Source organism: Cherax quadricarinatus, chromosome 32 (genome assembly GCF_038502225.1).
Source record: "Cherax quadricarinatus isolate ZL_2023a chromosome 32, ASM3850222v1, whole genome shotgun sequence".
Lineage (NCBI taxonomy): Eukaryota > Metazoa > Arthropoda > Malacostraca > Decapoda > Parastacidae > Cherax > Cherax quadricarinatus.
The window spans coordinates 15,520,432-15,544,202 of record NC_091323.1 but is presented as its reverse complement, the minus strand read 5'-3'; the positions used below and the strand labels follow the sequence as shown (position 1 = coordinate 15,544,202).

General features: G+C 40.9%; 1 protein-coding gene across 2 annotated transcripts in view; it reads left to right on the top strand.

Moving 5' to 3' along the window:
• LOC128690322 (elongation factor-like GTPase 1) overlaps positions 1 to 23,548 on the top strand; it is a 93,181-nt gene extending 69,633 nt beyond the window's left edge. The window contains exons 8-11 of one of the 2 annotated variants that reach the window (XM_070090478.1): positions 2,998 to 3,264; positions 13,436 to 13,645; positions 16,628 to 17,539; positions 22,919 to 23,548. In XM_070090478.1, the coding sequence (XP_069946579.1) occupies positions 2,998 to 3,264; positions 13,436 to 13,645; positions 16,628 to 17,539; positions 22,919 to 23,152 (1,623 nt within the window). In that variant the 3' untranslated portion in view covers positions 23,153 to 23,548. The remainder of the gene's footprint in view (positions 1 to 2,997; positions 3,265 to 13,435; positions 13,646 to 16,627; positions 17,540 to 22,918) is intronic. The other variant, XM_070090479.1, reaches the window with a different exon arrangement.
• The last annotated feature ends 223 nt before the right edge of the window (positions 23,549 to 23,771 follow it).

Sequence of the window (23,771 nt, the reverse complement as noted above, 5' to 3'; positions counted from 1 at the left end):
TTTTGTTCCATTCTCTCTACATGTCCGAACCACCTCAACAACCCCTCCTCAGCCCTCTGGATAATAGTTTTGGTAATCCTACACCTTCTCCTAATTTCCAAACTACGAATTTTCTGCATTATATTCACACCACACATTGCCCTCACACGACATCTGCACTGCCTCCAGCCTTCTCCTCGTTGCAGCATTCATCACCCATGCTTCACACCCATAGTTGTTCAATATATTTATAGATGGGGTTTGTGAGAGAAGTGAATGCCCAGTTGTTGGCAGTAGGCTTGGGATTAAAAGGTAGAGAATGTAACACAAATTGGGAGTTATCACTGTTGCATTTTGCTGATGACACTGTGCTTTTGGGAGATTCTGAAGAGAAGTTGCAGAGGTTGGTGAATGAGTTTGGATGGGTATGTAAAAGAAGGAAATTAAAAGTGAACATAGGAAAGAGCAAGATGATAAGGATAAAAAATTTAGGTAATGAAAAATTGGATATCAGATTGGAGGGAGGGGGTATGGAGGAAGTGAATGTATTCAGATATTTGGGAGTGGACTTGTCAACAGATGGATCTTTGAAAGACGAGGTGAATCATAGAATTGATGAGGGTAAAAAGGTGAGTAGAGCACCGAGGAGTCTGTGGAGACAATGAAAATTATCCATGGAAGCAAAGAGGGGAATGTATAAGGGTATAGTGTTACCAATGATGTTATATGGGTGTGAAACATGGGTTGTGAATATTACAAAAAAGGAGAAGGCTGGAGGCAGTGGGGATGTCATGTCTGACGGCAATCTGCGGTGTGAATATACTGCAGGGAATTTGTAGCTTGGAGATTAGGAAGAGGTGTGGGGTTTCTTAAAATATTCAGAGGGCTGAGAAGGGGGTTGTTGAGGTGGTTCGCACATTTACAGTGTGTGGAACAAAATAGAATGACTTACCTGGAGTATACCTGGAGAGGGTATTGGGGGTCAGCGCCCCCGTGGCCCTGTCCATGACCAGGCCTCATGGTGGATCAGGGCCTGATCAACCAGACTGTTACTGTTGGCCGCACACAACCCGACATACGAACCACAGCCCGGCTGGTCAGGTACTGACTTTAGGTGCCTGTCCAGTGCCTTCTTGAAGACAGCCAAGGGTCTATTGGTAATCCCCCTTATGTATGCTGGGAGGCAGTTGAACAGTCTTGGGCCCCTGACACTGATTGTGTTGTCTCATATCATGCTATTGGCACCCCTGCTTCTCATTAGGGGGATATAGCATCGTCTGCCAAGTCTTTTGCTTTCATAGGGAGTGATTTTCGTGTGCAAGTTTGGTACTAATTTCTCAAGGATTTTCCAAGTGTGTATAATCATGTATCTCTCCCATATAAATCTGTAGTGAGAGGGAAGGTGGGGTTAGGGTCATCCTAGGAAAGGTTGGAGGGAGGGGTAAAAGAGGTTTTGTGTATGAGGGGCTTGGACTTCCAGCAAGCATGTGTGAGCTCTTTAGATAGGAATGAGTGGAGATGAATGGTTTTTATGACTTGACGTGCTGTTGGAGTGTAAGCAAGGTAACATTGATGTAAGGATTCAGTGAAACCAGTTGGCCAGACTTGAGTCCTAGAGTCAGAGTGCCTGCACTCTGAGGGAGGGGGGTGTTGATATATTGCAGTTTTTAACTGTAGTATAGGCATGCCTCTGGCAAGAGTGATGGAGTGAGTGATGATGAAAGTGTTTCTTCTTTTTTGGGTAACCCTGCCTCGGTTTGAAATGGATGCTGTGTTAATAAAAAATAAATAAATAAAATTCTTGAGTTATATTGGTTGGGACATAGTGAGCATTCATCAACATTGAATTATATTAGCACTGTAGTTTTAAGTGTAGCTTAAAACATGTAGATACATACTTAATTGGCATAATAGGCACTGTGTGTTTAATACAATCATTAGTATTCAGTAACTGTATTTAGTTGCTAATTCTCAGGTGTGAAATTTTTCAGCATTAATGCTACATAAATTTTGGGTTTTCCATTTACCAGTATATATTACTATGAATTAGTGTTATTGAACCAAAAGTCAAATGGTATACTTGCAGTCACACTATTTGCTATTTCTTGGATCAGAGCATTCATTTCTTATTATACTGATAAGCAACCATCACTTGTCTGAAAATTCTTTGTTCATACTTTGCTAGCCTATTAGCAGTAGAGCAAAGATCAACATCACAAAATGTTAACACCAACGTTCTATTAGTGTTAAAACACCATTTATGTACTGCTTCTTTAAAAAATTGATCTTGGGCATTCTCTTGTGCTTTCTAGGGTTAACTGTTAATTTTTTTTTATTTATTTGCTCTATAAGTTTGCTCTTGCCTCTACAGATATTAGATACTGTTTCCTAACACTATATTTTTCACATACACGTGACACTGAGAAACCAAGCTCATCCTTCCTGATTAATTCGAGTTTCTTCTTAACACTCAAATTAACATTTCGTTATGGCACCACCACTTGCTGTAGAGGACATTGTTAATAGCACTGTATTTAATATGCCAATAATCACAAAAAGCACATTAAATTCAGGGAAAATTTTAGAATGACGAGTGTGTGATTGAACACAGACAATAAACTGATACTGGCAACCTATATGAACCTTGAGAAACAATGAAAATGACAGGTCCTGGATGCAGATGCTTTGGCCCATATTGGACAAATACTGGGGTCAACACATTTGGTCAGTTGGTTCTGTAGACTACTGGATGCATCACTGGGGACACTACCACAAAGAGACAAAAAATCAGGATCCAATGGACTTTCTCCATTTTGGCATTTGTCCAACCAGATTTTTAGACCATTGCTTCTGAAATCCATTAAATTCAGGTCCATTAAGCTGAGATGTCACTGTATATGCTTGAACATCACAAAAGTTAAGAAATAAGGTAATTTGATCTAGAATAATTTTAAGCATTTACAAGCAACCTGAAAAGGAGCCTAATTTATGTGCACATTTTCATTTTACCCGCTACAGATATCTGGAATTTACCTGTTGTTGGGCCGAGAGTACGAGCTTTTGGAATGTGCTGCTGCTGGTACAGTAGTGGGCATAACTGGGCTGGAAGACACTGTCATCAAGAGTGCCACACTTTCATCCTCACTAGCCATGTCGCCCTTCACAGAGCTCACAATGAGTGTTAACCCCATTTTAAGAGTTGCAGTTGAACCACATGACCCTAGAGATTTGCCTAAGCTACGTGCTGGTCTTAAGCTGCTGAACCAAGCTGATCCATGTGTTCAGGTACTGTATGGTTAATGTTCACAAAACTTTAATTAACTCTTTTGTTGTAAAATTTTATCCTGTATTTACTGTATATTATACACAGGGTGCACAAATAATCCGCACATAGAAGAGAGGAGCTTATGACGACGTTGTGGTCCGTCTTGGACCATTTACAAAGTCACAAGGCGTGTTGATGCCTGAACCCATTTAGAAAAATAACCAATATGCACTTAGTTTATTATTCAAAATGAATGTCATAAACATCCATATAGTATACACTTATACAAATGACTTTTGAACAAGTTTTGTTTATTATCCTGAGTGTGCAAAAATTATAATTATACAAGATACCCAGGTCTATAAAGAGTTACTTTGCACACACATTCTACCTCTCCCTGCTGGCTATTTAAATCTTCAAACGTAGATGATGATGTTTCGTGATACTGATAAGAATGAGAGGACACAAGTGCATACACTGTCATCTCTATTGGATATGTTTCAGTCCTGGGATAATGTATTAGTAGTCATTGTTTGCATCTCATTAAGACAGAAAAGGTGTGAGAATGTATGAAGAGTCTCATTATATTCAGTGTAAATAGCTTTCTTATTAGAGGTGTATTTCTCTGTTTACATACACACACTATGAAAGTTATCTTTAATTTGAGGATTAAAGTATCCTTGACATGGTGTACAGGCAACATGGAAATGACCCTTGTATAGTAGATAGACTTTAATGTAATAAACAAGCTGATGTAAGACATACAATTTCTCTGACATGGCAGGGTAAGTAAAGGTTTGTACATTTGTAGAATGTGCTTGTTATATGGTTTTGCCTGTCAACTGACAATGATAAAATAACAATTACTGATAATGTAGAGAATGTTATGAAAGTATACAGGTGCTCCTCACTTTATGATGGTTTGACTTATGATATTTCGACTTTACAATGGTGCGATAGCTATGCACATTCCTGGCAATGGGAAGCCATGACTGAGCTCTCAGGCTCTGCAGCAGTTGTGAGCATGAACATCTCATTTATTTACTGTTCAGTGCTGTTATTTAGTTATAGTAATTCTTTGTTTATTTACTTAATCAGTTGATTTCTGCCTACCAGTAATTACATGCAGCATTTTCATATCATTTGCATCATCTGTGCTCAAATGTGAGTGTGCTGAAGACAATGTCTATATACAAATTGAAAGGGCAGACATGAGCTGCACCTGTCCAGGAGAGGGACTCTTCCAGTGTTTATATACACTCTGCTTATCTTCCTTTGCATAATAAAGGTTAAAAGATGAAAGGAAAGGACACAAGTGCAACTAATGTGACATTTTATTGTGGCAACATTTCACTTGATAAAGCTCCTGGAGAGCGAAACATTGCCACATTAAAATGTCACATTAGTTGCATTCGTTGTTTTTTACTCAACATATTGTCAGTAATTCTACCAACATTAATACAAGATGAAGAGAGCCTGAATGTAATGTGTACACAGTACCTACTTCATATATATTTGCACATCAGTTTAGCTGGCATACTTCTTTCTTCTTTTCTTTCAACACACCGGCCGTATTCCACTGAGGCGGGGTGGCTCAAAAGGAAAAATGAAAGTTTTTCCTTTTACATTTAGTAATATATACAGGAGAAGAGGTTACTAGCCCCTTGCTCCTGGCATTTTAGTTGCCTCTTACAACATGCATGGCTTACGGAGGAAGAATTCTGTTCCACTTCCCCATGAAGGTAAGAGGAAATATTCAAGAACAAGAAGTAGAAAGAAAATAGAAGAAAACCCAGAGGGGTGTGTATATACGTATATGTTTGTACATGTATGTGTAGTGTGACCTAAGTGTAAGTAGAAGTAGTAAGACGTACCTGAAATCTTGCATGTGTATGAGAGAATAAAAAGACACCAGCAATCCTACCATCATGTAAAACAGTTACAGGCTTCCATTTTATACTCACTTGACAGGACGGTAGTACCTCCCTGGGTGGTTGCTGTCTACCAACCTACTACCTAGACTGGCATACTTATAGTACGTATTTTGTAATAAAGAAACTAGGACATGTGTGAGTGGTGATGGTGGTGCAAGCATCCCACCCACTCTTCCCTATAGACTATTTTTATTGTTGAAAATGCAAGGGAAATGATAATTTTATTCTGTTTATTGTAACAAATTAATTAATATACACTTTTTTCAATACACCGGCTGTATCCCACTGAGACAGGGTGACCTAAAAAGAAAAAGTTATAAATTACTAAATTTAGTAAATTTAGCTGAAGACAATGGCTTCGAGGAGCAGCTGTCAGTCTTTAAAACGGCAGACTCAGGTTCGACTCCTGACGGAGACTTCTTTTATCCTAGGTAGTGGGTTGGTAGACAGCAACCCCCCAGGGAGGTACTACCATCCTGCCAAGTGAGTGTAAAACGGAAGCCTGTAATTGTTTTACATGATGGTAGAATTGCTGGTGTCCTTTTTTTCTGTCTCATAAACATGCAAGATTTCAGGTACATCTTGCTACTTCTACTTACACTTAGGTCACACTACACATACATGTACAAACATATATATACACACCCATCTGGGTTTTCTTCTATTTTCTTTCTAGTTCTTGTTTATTTCCTCTTATCTCCATGGGGAAGTGGAACAGAATTCTTCCTCCGTAAGCCATGCGTGTTGTAAGAGGCGACTAAAATGCCGGGAGCAAGGGGCTGGTAACCTCTTCTCCTGTATATATTACTAAATGTAAAAGGAGAAACTTTCATTTTTCCTTTTGGGCCACCCTGCCTTGGTGGGATATGGCCGGTGTGTTGAAAGAAAGAAAGAAGTAATTTATACAGGAGAAGGGGTTACTAGGCCCTTGCTCCTGGCATTTTAGTCGCCTCTTATAACACGCATGGCTTACGGAGGAATAATTCTTTTCCACTTCCTCATGGAGATGAGAGGAAATGAAGAACAACAACTATTAAGAACAAAGAAAATCCGTGTGTGTGTGTGGATGTACTCGCCTAATTGTGATTGTAGGGGTCGAGACTCAGCTCCTGGTCCCGCCTCTTCACTGAACGCTACTGGGTCCTCTCTCTGCTCCCTGAGCTTTGTCAAACCTCATCTTAAAACTATGTATGGTTCCTGTCTCCACTACATCACTTGCTAGACTATTCCACTTCCTGACAACTCTGTGACTGAAGAAATACTTCCTAACATCCCTGTGACTCGTCTGAGTCTTCAGCTTCCAATTGTGACCCCTTGTTTCTGTGTCCCCTCTCTGGAACATCCTGTCTCTATCTACTTTGTCTATCCCACGCAGTATTTTGCATGTTGTGATCATGTCTTCCCTGACCCTCCTGTCCTCCAGTGTCGTCAGGCCAATTTCCCTCAACCTTTCTTCGTAGGACATTCCCCTGAGCTCCGGAACTAACCTTATTGCAAACCTTTGCACTTTCTCTGATTTCTTGACGTACTTGACCAGGTGTGGGTTCCAAACTGGTGCTGCATATTCCAGTATGGGCCTAACATACACAGTGTACAGCATCTTGAACGATTCCTTACTAAGGTATCAGAACGCTGTTCTCAGGTTTGCCAGGCTCCCATATGCTGCAGCAGTTATCTGGTTGATGTGTGCTTCCGGAGACGTGCTCGGTGTTATGCTCGCCACAAGATCATTCTCCTTGAGTGAGGTTTGCAGTCTTTGGCCACCTAGCCTATACTCTGTCTGTGGTCTTCTTTGCCCTTCCCCAATCTTCATGACTTTGCACTTGACGGGGTTGAATTCAAGGAGCCAGTTGCTGGACCACCTGTTCAACCTGTCCAGGTCTCTTTGTAGTCTTGCCTGATCCTCATCTGATTTAATTTTCCTATTAACTTCACATCATCTGTGAACGGGGACACTTCTGAGTCTATCCCTTCCATCATGTCATTCACATATACCAAAAATAGCACTGGTCCTAGGACTGACCCCTGTGGGATCCCGGTCATCACAGGCACCCATTGTGATACCTCATCCCATAACATGACTCATTGTTGCCTCCCTGTCATGTATTCTCTGATCCATTGCAGTGCCCTTCCTGTTATACATGCCTGATCCTCCAGCTTCTGCACTAATCTTTTGTGAAGAACCATGTCGAAGGCCTTCCTGCAGTCCAGGAAAATGCAATCAACCTACACCTCTCTTTTGTCTTGCTTCTATTACCTTGTCATAAAACTCCAGAAGGTTTGTGACACAGGGTTTGCCTTCCATGAATCTGTGCTGGTTGTCATTTATAATCTTGTTCTGTTCCAGATACTCCACCACTCTCCTCCTGATATTCTCCCTGACTTTGCATATTATACACGTCAGTGACACTGGTCTGTAGTTTAGCTTCTCGTTTCTGTCTCCTTTCTTAAAAATGGGGACTACATTTGCTGTCTTCCATACCTCAGGTAGTTGGCCAGTTTCAAGGGATGTTTTGAAGATTGTGGTTAGTGGCACACACAGCATCTCTGCTCCTTCTCTAAGGACCCACGGGGAGATGTTGTCCAGTCCCATCGCCTTTGAGGTATCAAGGTCACTTAGCAGCTTCTGCACCTCCTCCTCAGTTGTGTGTATGTCATCCAACACTTGTTGGTATATTCCCTGTTGGTGTTCCCCTCTTTGCTGTCTTCCCAGAGCCCTTCCTATCTCTACTGTAAATACTTCCTTGAATCTCGTGTTGAGCTCCTCACATACCTCTTGATCGTTTCTTGAGAGTTCCCTACCTTCTTTCCTCAGCCTGATCACCTGGTCTTTGACTGTTGTCTTCCTCCTCATGTGGCTATACAGCAGTTTTGGGTCAGATTTGACTTTCGATGCTATGTTGTTTTTGTACTGTTGTTGGGCCTCCCTCCTTATCTGTGCATACTTGTTTCTGGCTCTTCAACTAATCTCCTTATTTTTTGGGGTTCTTTGCCTTCTGTACTTTTTCCATTCTTTAGTGCACTTAGTTTTTGCCTCCCTACACCTTTGGGTAAACCAGGGTCTTGTTCTGGTCTTCCCATTATTTCTGTTGCTCTTGGGAACAAACCTTTCCTCTACCTCCTTGCATTTTGTTGTTACATATTCCCTCATTTCATTTACTGACTTTGCTACCAAATATCTGTCCCACTGAACCTTGTGCAGGAAGTTCCTCATACCTGTGTAGTACCCCCCCCCCCCTTGTATAGTTTGGCTTTTCCCATTCAACTCCTGTTACCCTCTCCACTTATAACTACTATGTATCCAAAGCACAGAACCACATGATCACTAGCTCCAAGGGGCCTCTCATATGTGATGTCCTCAATGTCTGAACTGCTCAGGGTGAACACGAGGTCCAGTCTTGCTTGTCCATCTTCCCCTCTCTCTCTGGTAGTGTCCTTAACATGTTGATGCATGAGGTTTTCCAGTACCACATCCATCATCTTGGCTCTCCATGTTTCAGGACCCCCATGGGGCTCCAGGTTTTCCCAGTCAATCTCCTTGTGATTGAAATCACCCATAATTAGTAACTTTGCTCCCAACATGTGAGCTCTTCTGGCCACCTTGGCTAGTGTGTCAACCATTGGTTTTTTGCTCTCATTGTATTCTTCTCTTGGGTTCCTGCAGTTCTGTGGTGGGTTTTACATTACTGTAATTACCACCTTATGGCCCTCAGACTGGATTGTTCCTTCTAAGTAGTACCTTTTGCACATTCCACCCATTCCTTCCATTTCCTCAAATCCCCACCAGTTTTTAATTAGCAGTGCAACAACTCTCCTCCCTCCATCTTTCCTGAGGATTTGATATCCGGGTGGGAAGATTGCATCTGTTATGATCCTGGCGAGTTTCATTTCTGTGAGTGGTATTATGTCTGGGGATGTCTCCTTGATTCTTTCATGCCACTCCTCACTTATTTGTTTTTCCATCTGCATTTATATACCAAACCTTCAACTTCTTTACTAAAACTGTGGTCTGGGGGGTATGTTGGGGTTGGGGAAGTGGGAGACCTACTAAGGAACTATGGGTGGTTGCTGTAAGGGTGGAGTTTGTAATGAGGTGGGTGGGGGCATTGGATATGGCCTGTGTGTTTTGGGTTAGAATGTTTGATCATATTGGGATTGTTCTGGTTGGGGGCTTCTGTAGGTGGTTGTGAGGGAGGCTGTATTTGATCCTCCTGAGTCTGGGTTCTCCTGTCCATCTCCATCTTCACCTATCTTTCCTCCTTTCGCCTTTGTACCATCTCTTTCAGTTTCTGCGCCTCTTCTCATGCTCGGTCGTGGTCGAGATGCACCTTCTGGTATGCCGGCTTGTCCCTTAGTCTTGCTTTCTCCTGCAGGATCCTGTTTCGAGTCGATTCTGCCTTGAAAGTCACTTTGACTGGCCGGGTTCTTCTTGCAGACCCCCCTATTCTCCGAAAATTTGCCAGCTGGGTCATGTTATCTTCTATTGCTTTTATGATACTTTTGATCACTTTTTTCTCCCCTTGTCTTCTTGCTTCGTAAGTTTCCCCTTCCTGGAGCCCATAAATACTGACTGACCTCTCCCTTTCATTCTCCTACTGCATATCCCTATGTATCCCCTGACTCGATTTATTTGCTTCCATTGCACCTTTCCTTTCTTCAGTTTCTTCACTATCAGTTGTCCTTGGGCCCAGTGGCCTGTTGTTTTTCCCTTCTCAGCTTTCCCTGGGCTCTGCTGTGGTCTGTTAGGGCCTCAACATATAGCTTAGCTCTTTCATTTTCTACAGCCCCCTTGATTGCTCTTGTGATTCCCTCTCTTTCTCGGGCTCCATGATGGTCTGATAAGGCCTCTGCATACAGTTTCATTCCTTCGTTCCCTACAGTCCCCTTGTCTCTGATGTCATTCCCAATTTGTACTTTAGTTCTTTAGGCTGTTTCAGATTTTTCAGTTCCTCTTCTAATCTCTGTATCTTAGCCTCTGCTGCTGTGACTCGCATCTGCCACTAATTGCTTCCTGCGTCTATCCTCTCCTCCATTCTCATGCTAAGCTCTTCTAGCTTCTTTCCCCACTCATGTTCCCTTTTCATGAGCTCTGCTGCCCAATCTTCCTTCGCAGACTCATCCTCCTGTCCCCTGGTTTTCCTTCCTGCTCTCTGGCAACCCAATTTTTTTTTTTTTTTGGTTGCCACTATATAATTTTGTGTGTTTTCTGGTGTTTGTCCGAGTGTGTGGGGGGGGGGCGGAGGGAGGGAGAGGAGGAAGCTGGAGACAGTGGTGAAATGAGAGAGAGGGAGGGGGAGTGAGGGGGGGAATATGGGGAGAGAGAAGGGAGAAGCAAGGGGGAAGAGAATGGGAGAGGGAGTGGGGGGAAAGAGGGAGAGGAGAGGGAGGAGGAGAGTGAGAGAGAGAGCACTGGGGATCAGTGGAAGGAGTGGGAGATAGGTAGGTGGGTGGATGTGTGTGTGTGTGTGGATGTGCACGCATGTGTATGTATGTGTGGATGTGCACGCGTGTGTGTGTGTGTGTGCGTGCGCATGCGCATATGCATATGTAGTGTGACATTAGTGTAAGTAGACATAGCAAGATGTACCTGTTATTCCGCATGCTTGAGACAGAAAAAACACCAGCAATCCTGCCATCATGTGAAACAATTACAGGTTTCCATTTCTCACTTGGCAGAGCAGTAGTACTTCCCTGGTTGGCTGCTGTCTACCAACCTACTACCTAGGTAATATGTACTTAATAGTTTATATAGGTTGGTCATTACTAATCCAGCATCATCGGGACCTGTAGGGTGCCAGATTAGGAATTTGCCGGATTACAGAGTGGTTAGGTTAGGATACGTGTAATCCAATGGTGATATTTACGTCCCTCTTATATTATGCTTGTTTTCCATTCCAAATTTTTATTCACACAAAAAATAGGTTTACTGTTATGCAGACTGCAGCAGTACTTTAATAATTGTATAAATAATGTCAACCCATTTGTGACTGCGTATCGGACCGACCAGTTGGAGACATATTGGACAGTGACATCATTTGTTTACTCTTGAACATCGACAAAAAATAGAACATTTCCGCTACTCTGAGCTCAATTTCAAGGTGCTTTCCATTGTGAAACCAATCAAAATCATATCTGTTACTGTAACATATCTTCCGTTCTATCGCACGAGACAAAAAAAAAAATGAGAATACAGCCATAAAAACCATATGAAAATACACCACAAAGTTACTGTTTTACACAAAAAAACAAGGTCAGTTTTTTCTCATTATGCACCGAGTGCTGCAGGATTTTTTTTATATGGTGCACACTTACCAAACATGCCTATTCTCATATGTAGGCCCAAATTACCAGTCACAACTTATCTGAGTGAGCTGAGCTCATGGCGACTGACAGTGGCTTCAAAGCCACCTTCTCATATGGACAATGTGTGGTGTATGTGCTTTACACAACAAGAAGCATTTCTTTTATTTGTTGGAACCATGGCTAGGGCTAAAAGTTAATAGGTTATAATAATAAATGGAGAAAAAGAAATTGGAATGACTTATGCAACAAGTGGTGGCCTGGTGGTTAACACTCTCGCTTCACACGGCGAGGGCCTGGGTTCGATTCCCAGCCAGAGTAGAAACATTGGACGTGTTTCTTTCCACCTGTTGTCTATGTTCCCCATCAGTAAAATGGGTACCTGGGTGTTAGTCGACTGGTGTGGGTCGCATCCTGGGACACTGACCTAAGGAGGCCTGGTCACAGACCGGGCCGCGGGGGCGTTGACCCCCGGAACTCTCTCCAGGTAAACTCTCTCCAGGTAAACCAAACAGTAGCAGCAGGATGGTGTTACGACTCTGGAAATTGGAAATTATGCTAGCCGAAATTAGTGCCGGATTACTGATTACTGGATTAGTGATGGCCGACCTGTATTTGCAAAAGCATTCTGGTAGTTAATATCACAGCAGGGAGATGGACACAACAACCCTTGGGTCATCCCAACCCTCGGGTCGTCCCAACCCTCAACCCAACAATAACAGTAACACATGCTGAGAGCCTTGAGAAGCTTTTCTCATAATCATTTAATTTTTTTTTTGTTTAGTTAGATAGCTTGCATTTATATTATGGTGGGTATTACTCTGGACACATTTATTTAGTAAAAATTTTGTCTTAGCAAGTAAAATATGGTATTTTTTACTGATATTTGCAAGTGCTAGCTGATAGCATGTGATAACATGTCATGTTTGTACACACATTGTATAGGGTCACATCAACCCTCTGCACACATTTCCAAATTAACAAGCAATGACAACTACAGTAAACATGTTCTTCTGGGGTCTAGCACTGCTCATGATGCTTTGCTATCAGCTGTATAAAGTATTGCAGGGTAGAAAGAGACCAAAGGCCTAGAGAGTGTTCCAGGGGTCAACGCCCCTGCGGCCTGGTCTGTGACCAGGCCTCCTGGTGGATCAAAGCCTGATCAACCAGGCTGTTACTGCTGGCTGCACGCAATCCAGCGTACGAGCCACAGCCTGGCTGGTCAGGTACCGACTTTAGGTGCTTGTCCAGTGCCTGCTTGAAGACAGCCAGGGGTCTATTGGTAATCCCCCTTATGTATGCTGGGAGGCAGTTGAACAGTCTCGGGCCCCTGACACTTATTGTATTGTCTCTTAACGTGCTAGTGACACCCCTGCTTTTCATAGGGGGGGATGTTGCATCGTCTGCAGAGTCTTGCTTTCATTGTGAGTGATTTTCGTGTGCAAATTCGGTACTAGTCCCTCTAGGATTTTCCAGGTGTATATAATCATGTATCTCTCCCGCCTGCATTTCAGGGAGTACAGGTTCAGGAACATCAAGCGCTCCCAGTAATTGAGGTGTTTTATCTCCGTTATGTGCGGGGTGAAGGTTCTCTGTACATTTTCTAGGTCAGCAATTTCACCTGGTCTACTATATTTACTTGTTTGTTTATCATGTCATGTTCATATTCTGCTTACGATATTTTTGACTTAGGCTGGGTTCATTAGTACGTAACCCCATTGCAAGTCAAGGAGCACCTGTACATGTACATTTTGCCCAGTTATCAGAAGCCCACATGCACACATTGCCCATTCAACAATGAGAATTTTAGCTGTCCACAAATAAGTGATTAATGAACATAACACAGTTTGATTCTATTGAATTTTACGTTATTTGTTGCATAATTTTTAAAATTTAATTAATCATTTTATACTGCAAAATTCAAGTAATTTTAAACAGGTTTTTTAATGAATTTTAGATTGCACTACAAAATAATGGTGAATATGTTATCCTTACTGCTGGTGAAGTGCACCTACAACGCTGTATAGATGATCTTCAAGAACGATATGCACGTGTTCCTGTGCGCACTTCCGACCCAATTGTGCCCTTTAGAGAAACTATTATTCTTCCACCTACAGTTGACAGACTTAACGAAGCTATTGAAGGAGAAAATATAAATTTGAGAAAGGTAAGTAATCTTAATTGTACAGTAGACCCATATAATTTTGGAAAAAAAAAAAAAATCCTTGACTATTTCCCTGCTTACTGACCATGCTTCACTCATGCAACAACCAGATAATGCTCGTAAATATAGCACTCATTGCTTTATGGATCTACAGATGGGATTAAATCTGCTGCTTCCTGCATAGGTAGTAAGTGATCACAGTGTTTTCACATCCTTTGCACCATATGATACAAGGAAAATGCATATAGTGCTTATGAATGTGAATCGTTTATCATCCTCGGGGAGAGAGAGAGAGGTTGGTTGGTTCTGGCTGTCTGTGAGAAATGTCATGTCACTACTGCACCTTCTACATTCCTCCCCTCACTAGAGATGGGTCCATTGTTTAGTATTATACCCTCTGTTTTACAAGTGTACAATACAAAAGGAATATGAAAGATTATACACAAATAACCCACACACAGGAGAGAGGAGGTTACCATGACGTTTCAGTGTGACTTTGTAAATGGTCCAAGTTGGACCGAAATGTTGTAAGCTCCTCTCTCCTTTGTGCAGGTTATTTGTGTATTGTTCTAGTTATGGTATTGTGCCTTTTTGTTATTTATGAAAGATTATCAAAATATTAAGAGAGGTATCACATTCTGTTTTTTTGACTGTTGAGTTATGTGATAGCCACTAGGCCATCAACTAGTATTGGGTTGAAGAGAGCCCTTAGGTCGTCATAACCCTTTAAATCAACAACAGGCAGCTTAGGAGCCATTACAACCCTTCAATCCAATGAAAATAAAAACTCAGTGTGATACTTTTCTTGATATTTCTATAGTTTCTCATATTTTTTTGGTTTGTGCACTCAAAATGTGGCTACAATGCCAGTATTCCTCTGTTGGTAAACCCATCTTTATTGAGAACGTATTTTGGTAATTTTATTACTGACGAGAAAATATTAACTATAAACTAATATTATTGTTCCTGTCCCCATCTCAAGTTATAACATTGGCTTATTTGGGAAGTTGCAATGTGCTTAATGCAGTTTTTAACTAATGAACCATTTTTTAAGTCTATATCTTAAGTCATTAAGCTTTATTCCAGCAAAACAACTTAATAACTTAATTTGTTACAGATTTAATTATTTTACTATCATTTTTCTGTGGTCTTGCAATGCTTAAAATTTTGATATACACGACTTGTATGAATTATCTCTATTACTATTTGTCAGATGTCTCATTTGTGAATATCAGTGAGGAGGAGGCTGGAGGCAGTGGGGATATCATGTCTGAGGGCAGTGTGTGGTGTAAATATTATGCAGAGAATTTATAGCTTGGAGATTAGAAGGTGCTGGGTTACTAAGTCTTATCCAGAGGACTGAGGAGGGGTTGTTGAGGTGGTTTGAACATTGAGAGGTTGGAGGATTTATAAATCTGCGGAGAGAAGGTGGGGGGTAGGGGGTCACCCTAGAAATGGTTGGAGGGGGTAAAGGAAGTTTTGTGTGTGAGGGGCTTGGATATCCAGTAAGTATTTGTGAGGAATAAGTGGAGGCATATGGTTTTTGGGACTTGACTAGATGTTGGATTCAGGATAACTGGTTAGCTGGACTTGAGTCCTGGAGATGGGAAGTACAGTGCCTGCATTCTGAAAGAGGGGTGGGGATGTTTGCAGTTTGAAGGGATATCTAAACTTTAGTATTAAAATGCCTCTGGGAAGACAGTGATAGAATGAATGAATGATGAAAGTGTTTCTTCTTTTTTGGGTCACCTTGCCTCAGTGGGAGACAGCCAATGTGTTAAAATAAAAAGTCTCATTTATCTATTTTACATTTGGATTGTGCTGCTCAGTTTTGGTCCCCTTGCTACAGGATGGATATAGACTCATTGGAGAACATACAGAGAAGAATGACTAAAATGATTTACTGTGTAAGGAACCTCCCGTATGAAGATAGATTTAAAGCCTCAAATCTCCACTCTCTGGAGAGGCGTAGAATGAGGGGAGATATCATTGAGGTGTATAAGTGGATGACAGGCATAAACAAGGGAGATATTAATAAAGTACTGAGGGTGTCCAACCAGGTAGGTAAGAACCAGAAATAATAGATTTAAGTTGGATAAATTTAGATTTAGAAAGGACATAGGTAAGTACTGGTTTTCTAACAGAGTTGTAGATGCGTGGAACAGTCTTCCCAGTGGGTTGATAGAGGCAGGACCTTGGGTAGCTTTAAGAAGAGACTGGACAAATATATGAGTGGGAGGGGCTGGGTTTGATTGGTGTCATTGGGTATGGGAGTTATTTCTTGGGTAGCTTAAGGTAGGGGTTGTTTTGATAAGGACCTGCCTAGCATGAGCCAGTAGGCCTTCTGCAGTGTTCCTCCATTCTTATGTTCTTATGTTCTTATTTTAGGATTTTTACGTAAGTTAATTTTTTTTTTCAATGAACATGCTGTATCCCACTAAGGCAGGGTGACCTGAAAAGAAAAAAACTCAGTTTTTCTTTTTAAATTTAGTAATTTATATAGGAGAAGGGATTACTAGCCCCTTGCTCCTGGCATTTTAAGTCACCTCTTAAAACACCCATGACTTACGGAGGAAGAATTCTTTTCCACTTCGCCATAGAAATACAGTGGAACTTCGGTATACCAGCAGCTCCCTACTGGAACAAAGCTCAGCACTCGACCAAACAAATACGACCTGCCAGTACCTCGCTGTAAACTATTTCGTGTTTCTTCGTATTTTTGGTGTTTTTTAGTATTATTTGTATAAATAAGTCACCATGGGGCCTATGAAGATTAGTGATAACATCCAACCAAACAGAAAATTGGTTGGGAAGACCTTGTTCGATACTCAAATGGAGCGGCACTCGAACAGCCTTCTGGAATGAATTAAGCTCGCATACTGAGGTTCCACTGTAATTTAATATATCTTCATATTGTACTCTTAATGTAGGATGGGATATTAGAGCCTTCTCAAATTTAATTCATATTTTGTGTGCTTGTTTCAGATGGACAAATCTGACCCTTTGGGTGTGGTCGAAGTGAATGGCCGCTTAGGAAAACTGCGATGCAGAGCTGTACCTTTACCTGAAGCTGTTACTAAACTCCTGGAACAGAATGAAGAACTGTTAAAGTTGGTTACCCTGGCTGGTGCTATTGTGACTGATAAAACAAATACACACAATGCAGGGAGTGACATGACTGATAACATCTTGTCAAAACAGGAGGCTGGGACAAAATCTGAAATGAGTGCTCTTGCTAAAGCTATGGAAAATCGACAGAAATTAAAAACTGAAACTTTCAAAGCAATAACGGATTTTAAGATGTCTCTAGATAAAGCATTTAAAGATGCTGGAGTGGAATGGAAAAATGCAGTTAATGAAATATGGAGTTTCGGGCCTCACAGATGTGGCCCCAATATCTTGTTAAATCGAATCAAGACATATCCTCGACCTTCAGTTTGGGAAAAGGCCTCACTAATTGACTCTCCTTTAGCTGCCTATGACACAAGTTTTGTGACTGGATTTCAGATGGCTTCTGTTGCTGGACCATTGTGTGAGGAACCAATGATGGGTGTTTGTTTCATAATAGAGGACTGGAGTTTGGCACCAGCAAATGTATCTGAAAGTGGGGACTCTCAGTTACAGTCATTTGGTATATCATCTGGACAAATAATATCCCTTTCCAAAGACACCTTAAGAAAAGCATTTGAGAATCAATGTCAAAGGCTGGTTTGTGCCATGTACTCATGTGTGATCAGTGTAACATCAGAGGTCGTGGGCAGGATGTACAGTGTGATAGGCAAAAGGCAAGGGAGAATTGTTGATGGTGACATCACAGAAGGTTCAACATCTTGGAATATCACTGCCTACCTCCCAGTCATTGAAAGCATGAACTTTGCCAATGAGCTGCGCAAGTCTGTAAGTTTCACGCCATTTAATGTTTTTGTTAGTCCCAGATGCAATATAAAGTATTATATATTTCTAACATGCAGTATTGAATGAGGCACTGAGAAGAAAAACAATAAACTTGCCAAATATCACTTGGGGAAAATCACCTACAAACCTTTGCAGCATAAAGAAAACCAATGAATTTGCCAAATGTCACGTTTGAGACTATCCCCTACAAAATGTCTGCAACATGTTTGCAACAATGTCTCTGTAGTCAGCTTTACAATTTGATCAAACTGGTCTCATTTTAAAGATTGGTGAACATTTTTGTATAAAAGCAATTTTCACTCGCTATGCTTCATTCACTGGTGAATTCATCAGTTTTCTTTTTAGTGCCTCGTGTGTTCTGATGTATATATAGGGAAAGTACTTGAGGCAGTGAGTAGAATGAAAGTGGGCAAAGGAGATGTAGTATTCCAGTGGTTCAGTATATGCATGAAAAGGAGGGAATGTACCAGAGGACTGGAAAAGAGCATGCATAGTTCCTTTGTATAAAGGAAAGAGTACCAGAGAATGTAAGGGAGATAAGTCTGTTAAGGATGCCTTGGATCTTTATATATTTTAATTTCATAAGCACTAAACCCGTGTGTATTATTCAGTGCACGATGAGGTGGAGGCTTGATCCTACATCTGTTGAGCGCGATACAGATGCGCTTCCTATTTGTACTCGCCAATATAGGATGACTTGGAGAATGTATAAATCTCTAGCAGAGGGAAGGCTGGGTAGGGGTTGCCCTAGGAAAGGTTGGAGTGAGAAGATAAGGGTTTTTGTATGTGAGGGGCTCAGACATCTACCAGGTGTGTGTGAACGTGTTAGAAAGGAGTGGAGGCGAGTGTTATTTTTTATGATGCGAAGTTAGTGTGAACAGGGTAACATAAAAGGATGCAGGGAAAGTGGTTAGCCACACTGAAGTCCTGGAGGTAGAAAGTACAGTGCCGGCACTCTGGAGGAGTGCGGATATTGCAGTTTGGAGGGGCATCTGAGCTGTAATGTTGTCATGCCTCTGAGAAGACAGTGTTAGGTTGAGGGAGGGTAAAAGTGTTTCTTCTTTTTTGGATCACCCTTCCTCAGTGGGAGTCAGCCAGTATGTTAAAAAGTTTGTTGATCACTCCAGGTATAGATAAATGGTAGAAATGTTATTGAAAGAGCTAGGGTTAAGACGGAAAATAGGATTGCAGAAGAGCAGGAAGGTTTTAGGAATGGTAGGGGATGTGTAGGTAAAGCTTTTTTTATTGAAGCATGTAAGAAAGCAGTACTTAGATAAGGGTAAAGAGCTGATTTTTTACATTTATGGATTTAGGAATAGGACATGATAGGGTGGATAGGAGAGCTACATAGCAGGTGTTGCAAATATATGGAATAGGGGGTAGGTTACTAAAAACAATTAAGGTTTTTATGTGAAGCTTAGGTTAGGGTATGTAGAAGGGAGGGGGACTATTTTCACTTAAATTATGGTAAAGGATGAATGATGTCACCATGGTTGTTAAATATGTAGTGGTGAGGTTATGAAAGTAAATGCTAGGATGTTGAGAAGAGATGTGGAATTAAAAGTTGGATCCGATACAAAATGGGAGTTTGTCACGGTTGCTCTTTGCTGAAGGAAAGTTGCAAATTTTGGTGGATGAATTTGGGAGGGTATGTAGGATAAGGAAATTTAAAGTGAATATGGAAAAGTAATGAAAGTAGTTTGTTAGATTATGTATTGGTGGATAAAAGGTTGATGGGTAGGCTCCAGGATGTACATGTTTATAGAGGGGCAACTGATATATCGGATCATTATTTAGTTGTAGCTACAGTTAGAGTAAGAGGTAGATGGGAAAAGAGGAAGGTGGCAACAACAAGTAAGAGGGAGGTGAAAGTGTATAAACTAAGGGAGGAGGAAGTTCGGGCGAGATATAAGCGACTATTGGCAGAAAGGTGGGCTAGTGCAAAGATGAGTAGTGGGGGGGTTGAAGAGGGTTGGAATAGTTTTAAAAATGCAGTATTAGAATGTGGGGCAGAAGTTTGTGGTTACAGGAGGGTGGGGGCAGGAGGAAAGAGGAGTGATTGGTGGAATGATGAAGTAAAGGGTGTGATAAAAGAGAAAAAGGTAGCTTACGAGAGGTTTTTACAAAGCAGAAGTGTTATAAGAAGAGCAGAGTATATGGAGAGTAAAAGAAAGGTGAAGAGAGTGGTGAGAGAGTGCAAAAGGAGAGCAGATGAAAGAGTGGGGGAGGCACTGTCAAGAAATTTTAATGAAAATAAGAAAAAATTTTGGAGTGAGTTAAACAAGTTAAGAAAGCCTAGGGAAAGTATGGATTTGTCAGTTAAAAACAGAGTAGGGGAGTTAGTAGATGGGGAGAGGGAGGTATTAGGTAGATGGCGAGAATATTTTGAGGAACTTTTAAATGTTGAGGAAGAAAGGGAGGCGGTAATTTCATGCACTGGCCAGGGAGGTATACCATCTTTTAGGAGTGAAGAAGAGCAGAATGTAAGTGTGGTGGAGGTACATGAGGCATTACGTAGAATGAAAGGGGGTAAAGCAGCTGGAACTGATGGGATCATGACAGAAATGTTAAAAGCAGGGGGGGATATAGTGTTGGAGTGGTTGGTACTTTTGTTTAATAAATGTATGAAAGAGGGGAAGGTACCTAGGGATTGGCAGAGAGCATGTATAGTCCCTTTATATAAAGGGAAAGGGGACAAAAGAGATTGTAAAAATTATAGAGGAATAAGTTTACTGAGTATACCAGGAAAAGTATATGGTAGAGTTATAATTGAAAGAATTAGAGGTAAGACAGAATGTAGAATTGCGGATGAGCAAGGAGGCTTCAGAGTGGGTAGGGGATGTGTAGATCAAGTGTTTACATTGAAGCATATATGTGAACAGTATTTAGATAAAGGTAGGGAAGTTTTTATTGCATTTATGGATTTAGAAAAGGCATATGATAGAGTGGATAGAGGAGCAATGTGGCAGATGTTGCAAGTATATGGAATAGGTGGTAAGTTACTAAATGCTGTAAAGAGCTTTTATGAGGATAGTGAGGCTCAGGTTAGGGTGTGTAGAAGAGAGGGAGAATACTTCCCAGTAAAAGTAGGTCTTAGACAGGGATGTGTAATGTCACCATGGTTGTTTAATATATTTATAGATGGGGTTGTAAAAGAAGTAAATGCTAGGGTGTCCGGGAGAGGGGTGGGATTAAATTATGGGGAATCAAATTCAAAATGGGAATTGACACAGTTACTTTTTGCTGATGATACTGTGCTTATGGGAGATTCTAAAGAAAAATTGCAAAGGTTAGTGGATGAGTTTGAGAATGTGTGTAAAGGTAGAAAGGTGAAAGTGAACATGGAAAAGAGTAAGGTGATGAGGGTATCAAATGATTTAGATAAAGAAAAATTGGATATCAAATTGGGGAGGAGGAGTATGGAAGAAGTGAATGTTTTCAGATACTTGGGAGTTGACGTGTCGGCGGATGGATTTATGAAGGATGAGGTTAATCATAGAATTGATGAGGGAAAAAAGGTGAGTGGTGCGTTGAGGTATATGTGGAGTCAAAAAACGTTATCTATGGAGGCAAAGAAGGGAATGTATGAAAGTATAGTAGTACCAACACTCTTATATGGATGTGAAGCTTGGGTGGTAAATGCAGCAGCGAGGAGACGGTTGGAGGCAGTGGAGATGTCCTGTCTAAGGGCAATGTGTGGTGTAAATATTATGCAGAAAATTCGGAGTGTGGAAATTAGGAGAAGGTGTGGAGTTTATGAAAGCATTAGTCAGAGGGCAGAAGAGGGGTTGTTGAGGTGGTTTGGTCATTTAGAGAGAATGGATCAAAGTAGAATGACATGGAAAGCATATAAATCTATAGGGGAAGGAAAGAGGGGTAGGGGTCGTCCTCGAAAGGGTTGGAAAGAGGGGGTAAAGGAGGTTTTGTGGGCGAGGGGCTTAAGGAGGTTTTGTGGGCGAGGGGCTTGGATTTCCAGCAAGCGTGCATGAGTGTGTTAGATAGGAGTGAATGGAAACGAATGATACTTGGGACCTGACGATCTGTTGGAGTGTGAGCAGGGTAGTATTTAGTGAAGGGATTCAGGGAAACCAGTTATTTTCACATAGTCGGACTTGAGTCCTGGAAATGGGAAGTACAATGCTTGCACTTTAAAGGAGGGGTTTGGGATATTGGCAGTTTGGAGGGATATGTTGTGTATCTTTATACGTATATGCTTCTAAACTGTTGTATTCTGAGCACCTCTGCAAAAGCAGTGATAATGTGTGAGTGTGGTGAAAGTGTTGAATGATGATGAAAGTATTTTCTTTTTGGGGATTTTCTTTCTTTTTTTGGGTCACCCTGCCTCGGTGGGAGACGACCGACTTGTTGAAAAAAAAAAAATGGAAAAGAGCAAGATGATGAAGGTAACTAAAAATCTGGGTAATAGATTGGAAGAGGGAAGTGAATATATTTAGAGATTTGCAAGTGGACATGTCAGAAGCTAGGTCTGTGACAATAGGTGACCCATTGATGAGATGAAAAAGGTTGGTGGTGTGTTGAAGCATCTGTGGAAGGAAAATATTTTATAAATGGAGGCAAATATGGGGAATGTATCAAAATATAGTTGTAGCAACACTTTCATGTGGGTATGAGGCATTGGCTTTGAAATGCTGCAGCGAGTAGTAGGCTAGAGGAGTGATGTCGTGTATGAGACCAATGCGTTGAGAGTATCATACAGAGAATGCAGAACAAAGAAATTAAAATGTTATGTAGGGTGACCAAATGTTTAATGAAGAGAGCTTAGGAAATGTTACTGAGGTAGTTTGGGCATGTAGAGAGGATGGAGAGGGTGTATAAATCTGCAGTGGAAGGTAGGAGAGGTAAAGGACATTCCAGGAATGGCTAGGAGAAAGAGGCTTTAAGTTTTATATAGCAGTGAATGGAAACAAAGTGGGGTTTTATGGATGTGCTGCTAGTGTAAGTAAGGTAAACTTGAAGGGAAACCGATTAGCTGGACTTGAGCTCTGCAGGTGGGAAGGGCAGTGCCTGCATCATGAGGGAAAGATATGGATGTTAGTCAGAGGGTAATCTGACTTGTAATGTCAACATATTTCTGGAAATAATTGTGTAATAATTCCTTCCTAAATCATAAGGCATAATTGGAAGAAATCTTGATAAAAAAGTAAATTTACTTGGAAAAATTAGTTGTAAAATAGATGAATTTCTATGTTAGAAGGGCAGTCACAAAGGATAACTAATGTAAAACATTAGAAAATATTAATGTTGATAAAAATTAGTTTAATTACTGTGCTTGTGAGTAGATGGGCTCTGTAAGCTGAGGGAAAGACAACAAATAAACATAATTTATTTTTTAATTTTCAGACTTCAGGGGAAGCAATGCCTCAACTTGTGTTTTCTCACTGGGAGATGTTGGATATTGACCCCTTTTGGGAACCTCAAACCACCGAAGAGCTGATGCATTGGGGTGAGAAATCTGATAGTGGTAATAGTGCCAGGAAGTACATCAATGCTGTTAGAAAAAGAAAAGGGCTTGCAATTGATGAAAAAATAGTAGAGTTTGCAGAAAAACAAAGAACACTATCAAAAAATAAGTAGTTAATAAAGGCTGTCAACAATCCACTTTGTGCATTATTGCATTTCACATAGAGTACTATATTATTTATATTTTTGTTTCTTTTTATTAGTTAAAACTGACAAACAGAATGGGAACCCTTCATTGAACAAATTTGGTGTCCAGAAAGACTTCTCAATAAAAGTTTTCCATTCTGCATATGGCAGTGTGCTGCTGCTTCCATAGTTATTCTGTATCCCTAAAGGGGTACCTATCAGTTGTTACCAGAATTTTTCATTAGATTTTTTATTTTGCAGTATGAGAATGCCTCTGACTGGCTTCAAGTTTTCAGTTCTGGTGAAAGGCTTAAGCAGTCAATAGCTTGTGTAGGTACCCAATGACCAGTAAAAAGCTGTTTCTACATGACTTCAAACATTCAACATTGGTGTATCTTAACCCTTTTACTGTCATGACCTCCAAAATTAATATTGCTCCGTATCTACATTTAAAAAAATCTGTAGTGATATATAATTTTTTTTTTTTAAGGTAATGACACAAAGCTTGAAATTTATGATATTATGTGGAACAGTGAGAAGGAATAGAAAACATATGACAAGGTTCAGTGGAGGCAGTGTTGAAGGTGCAGTGCAAGCATTTCATGCC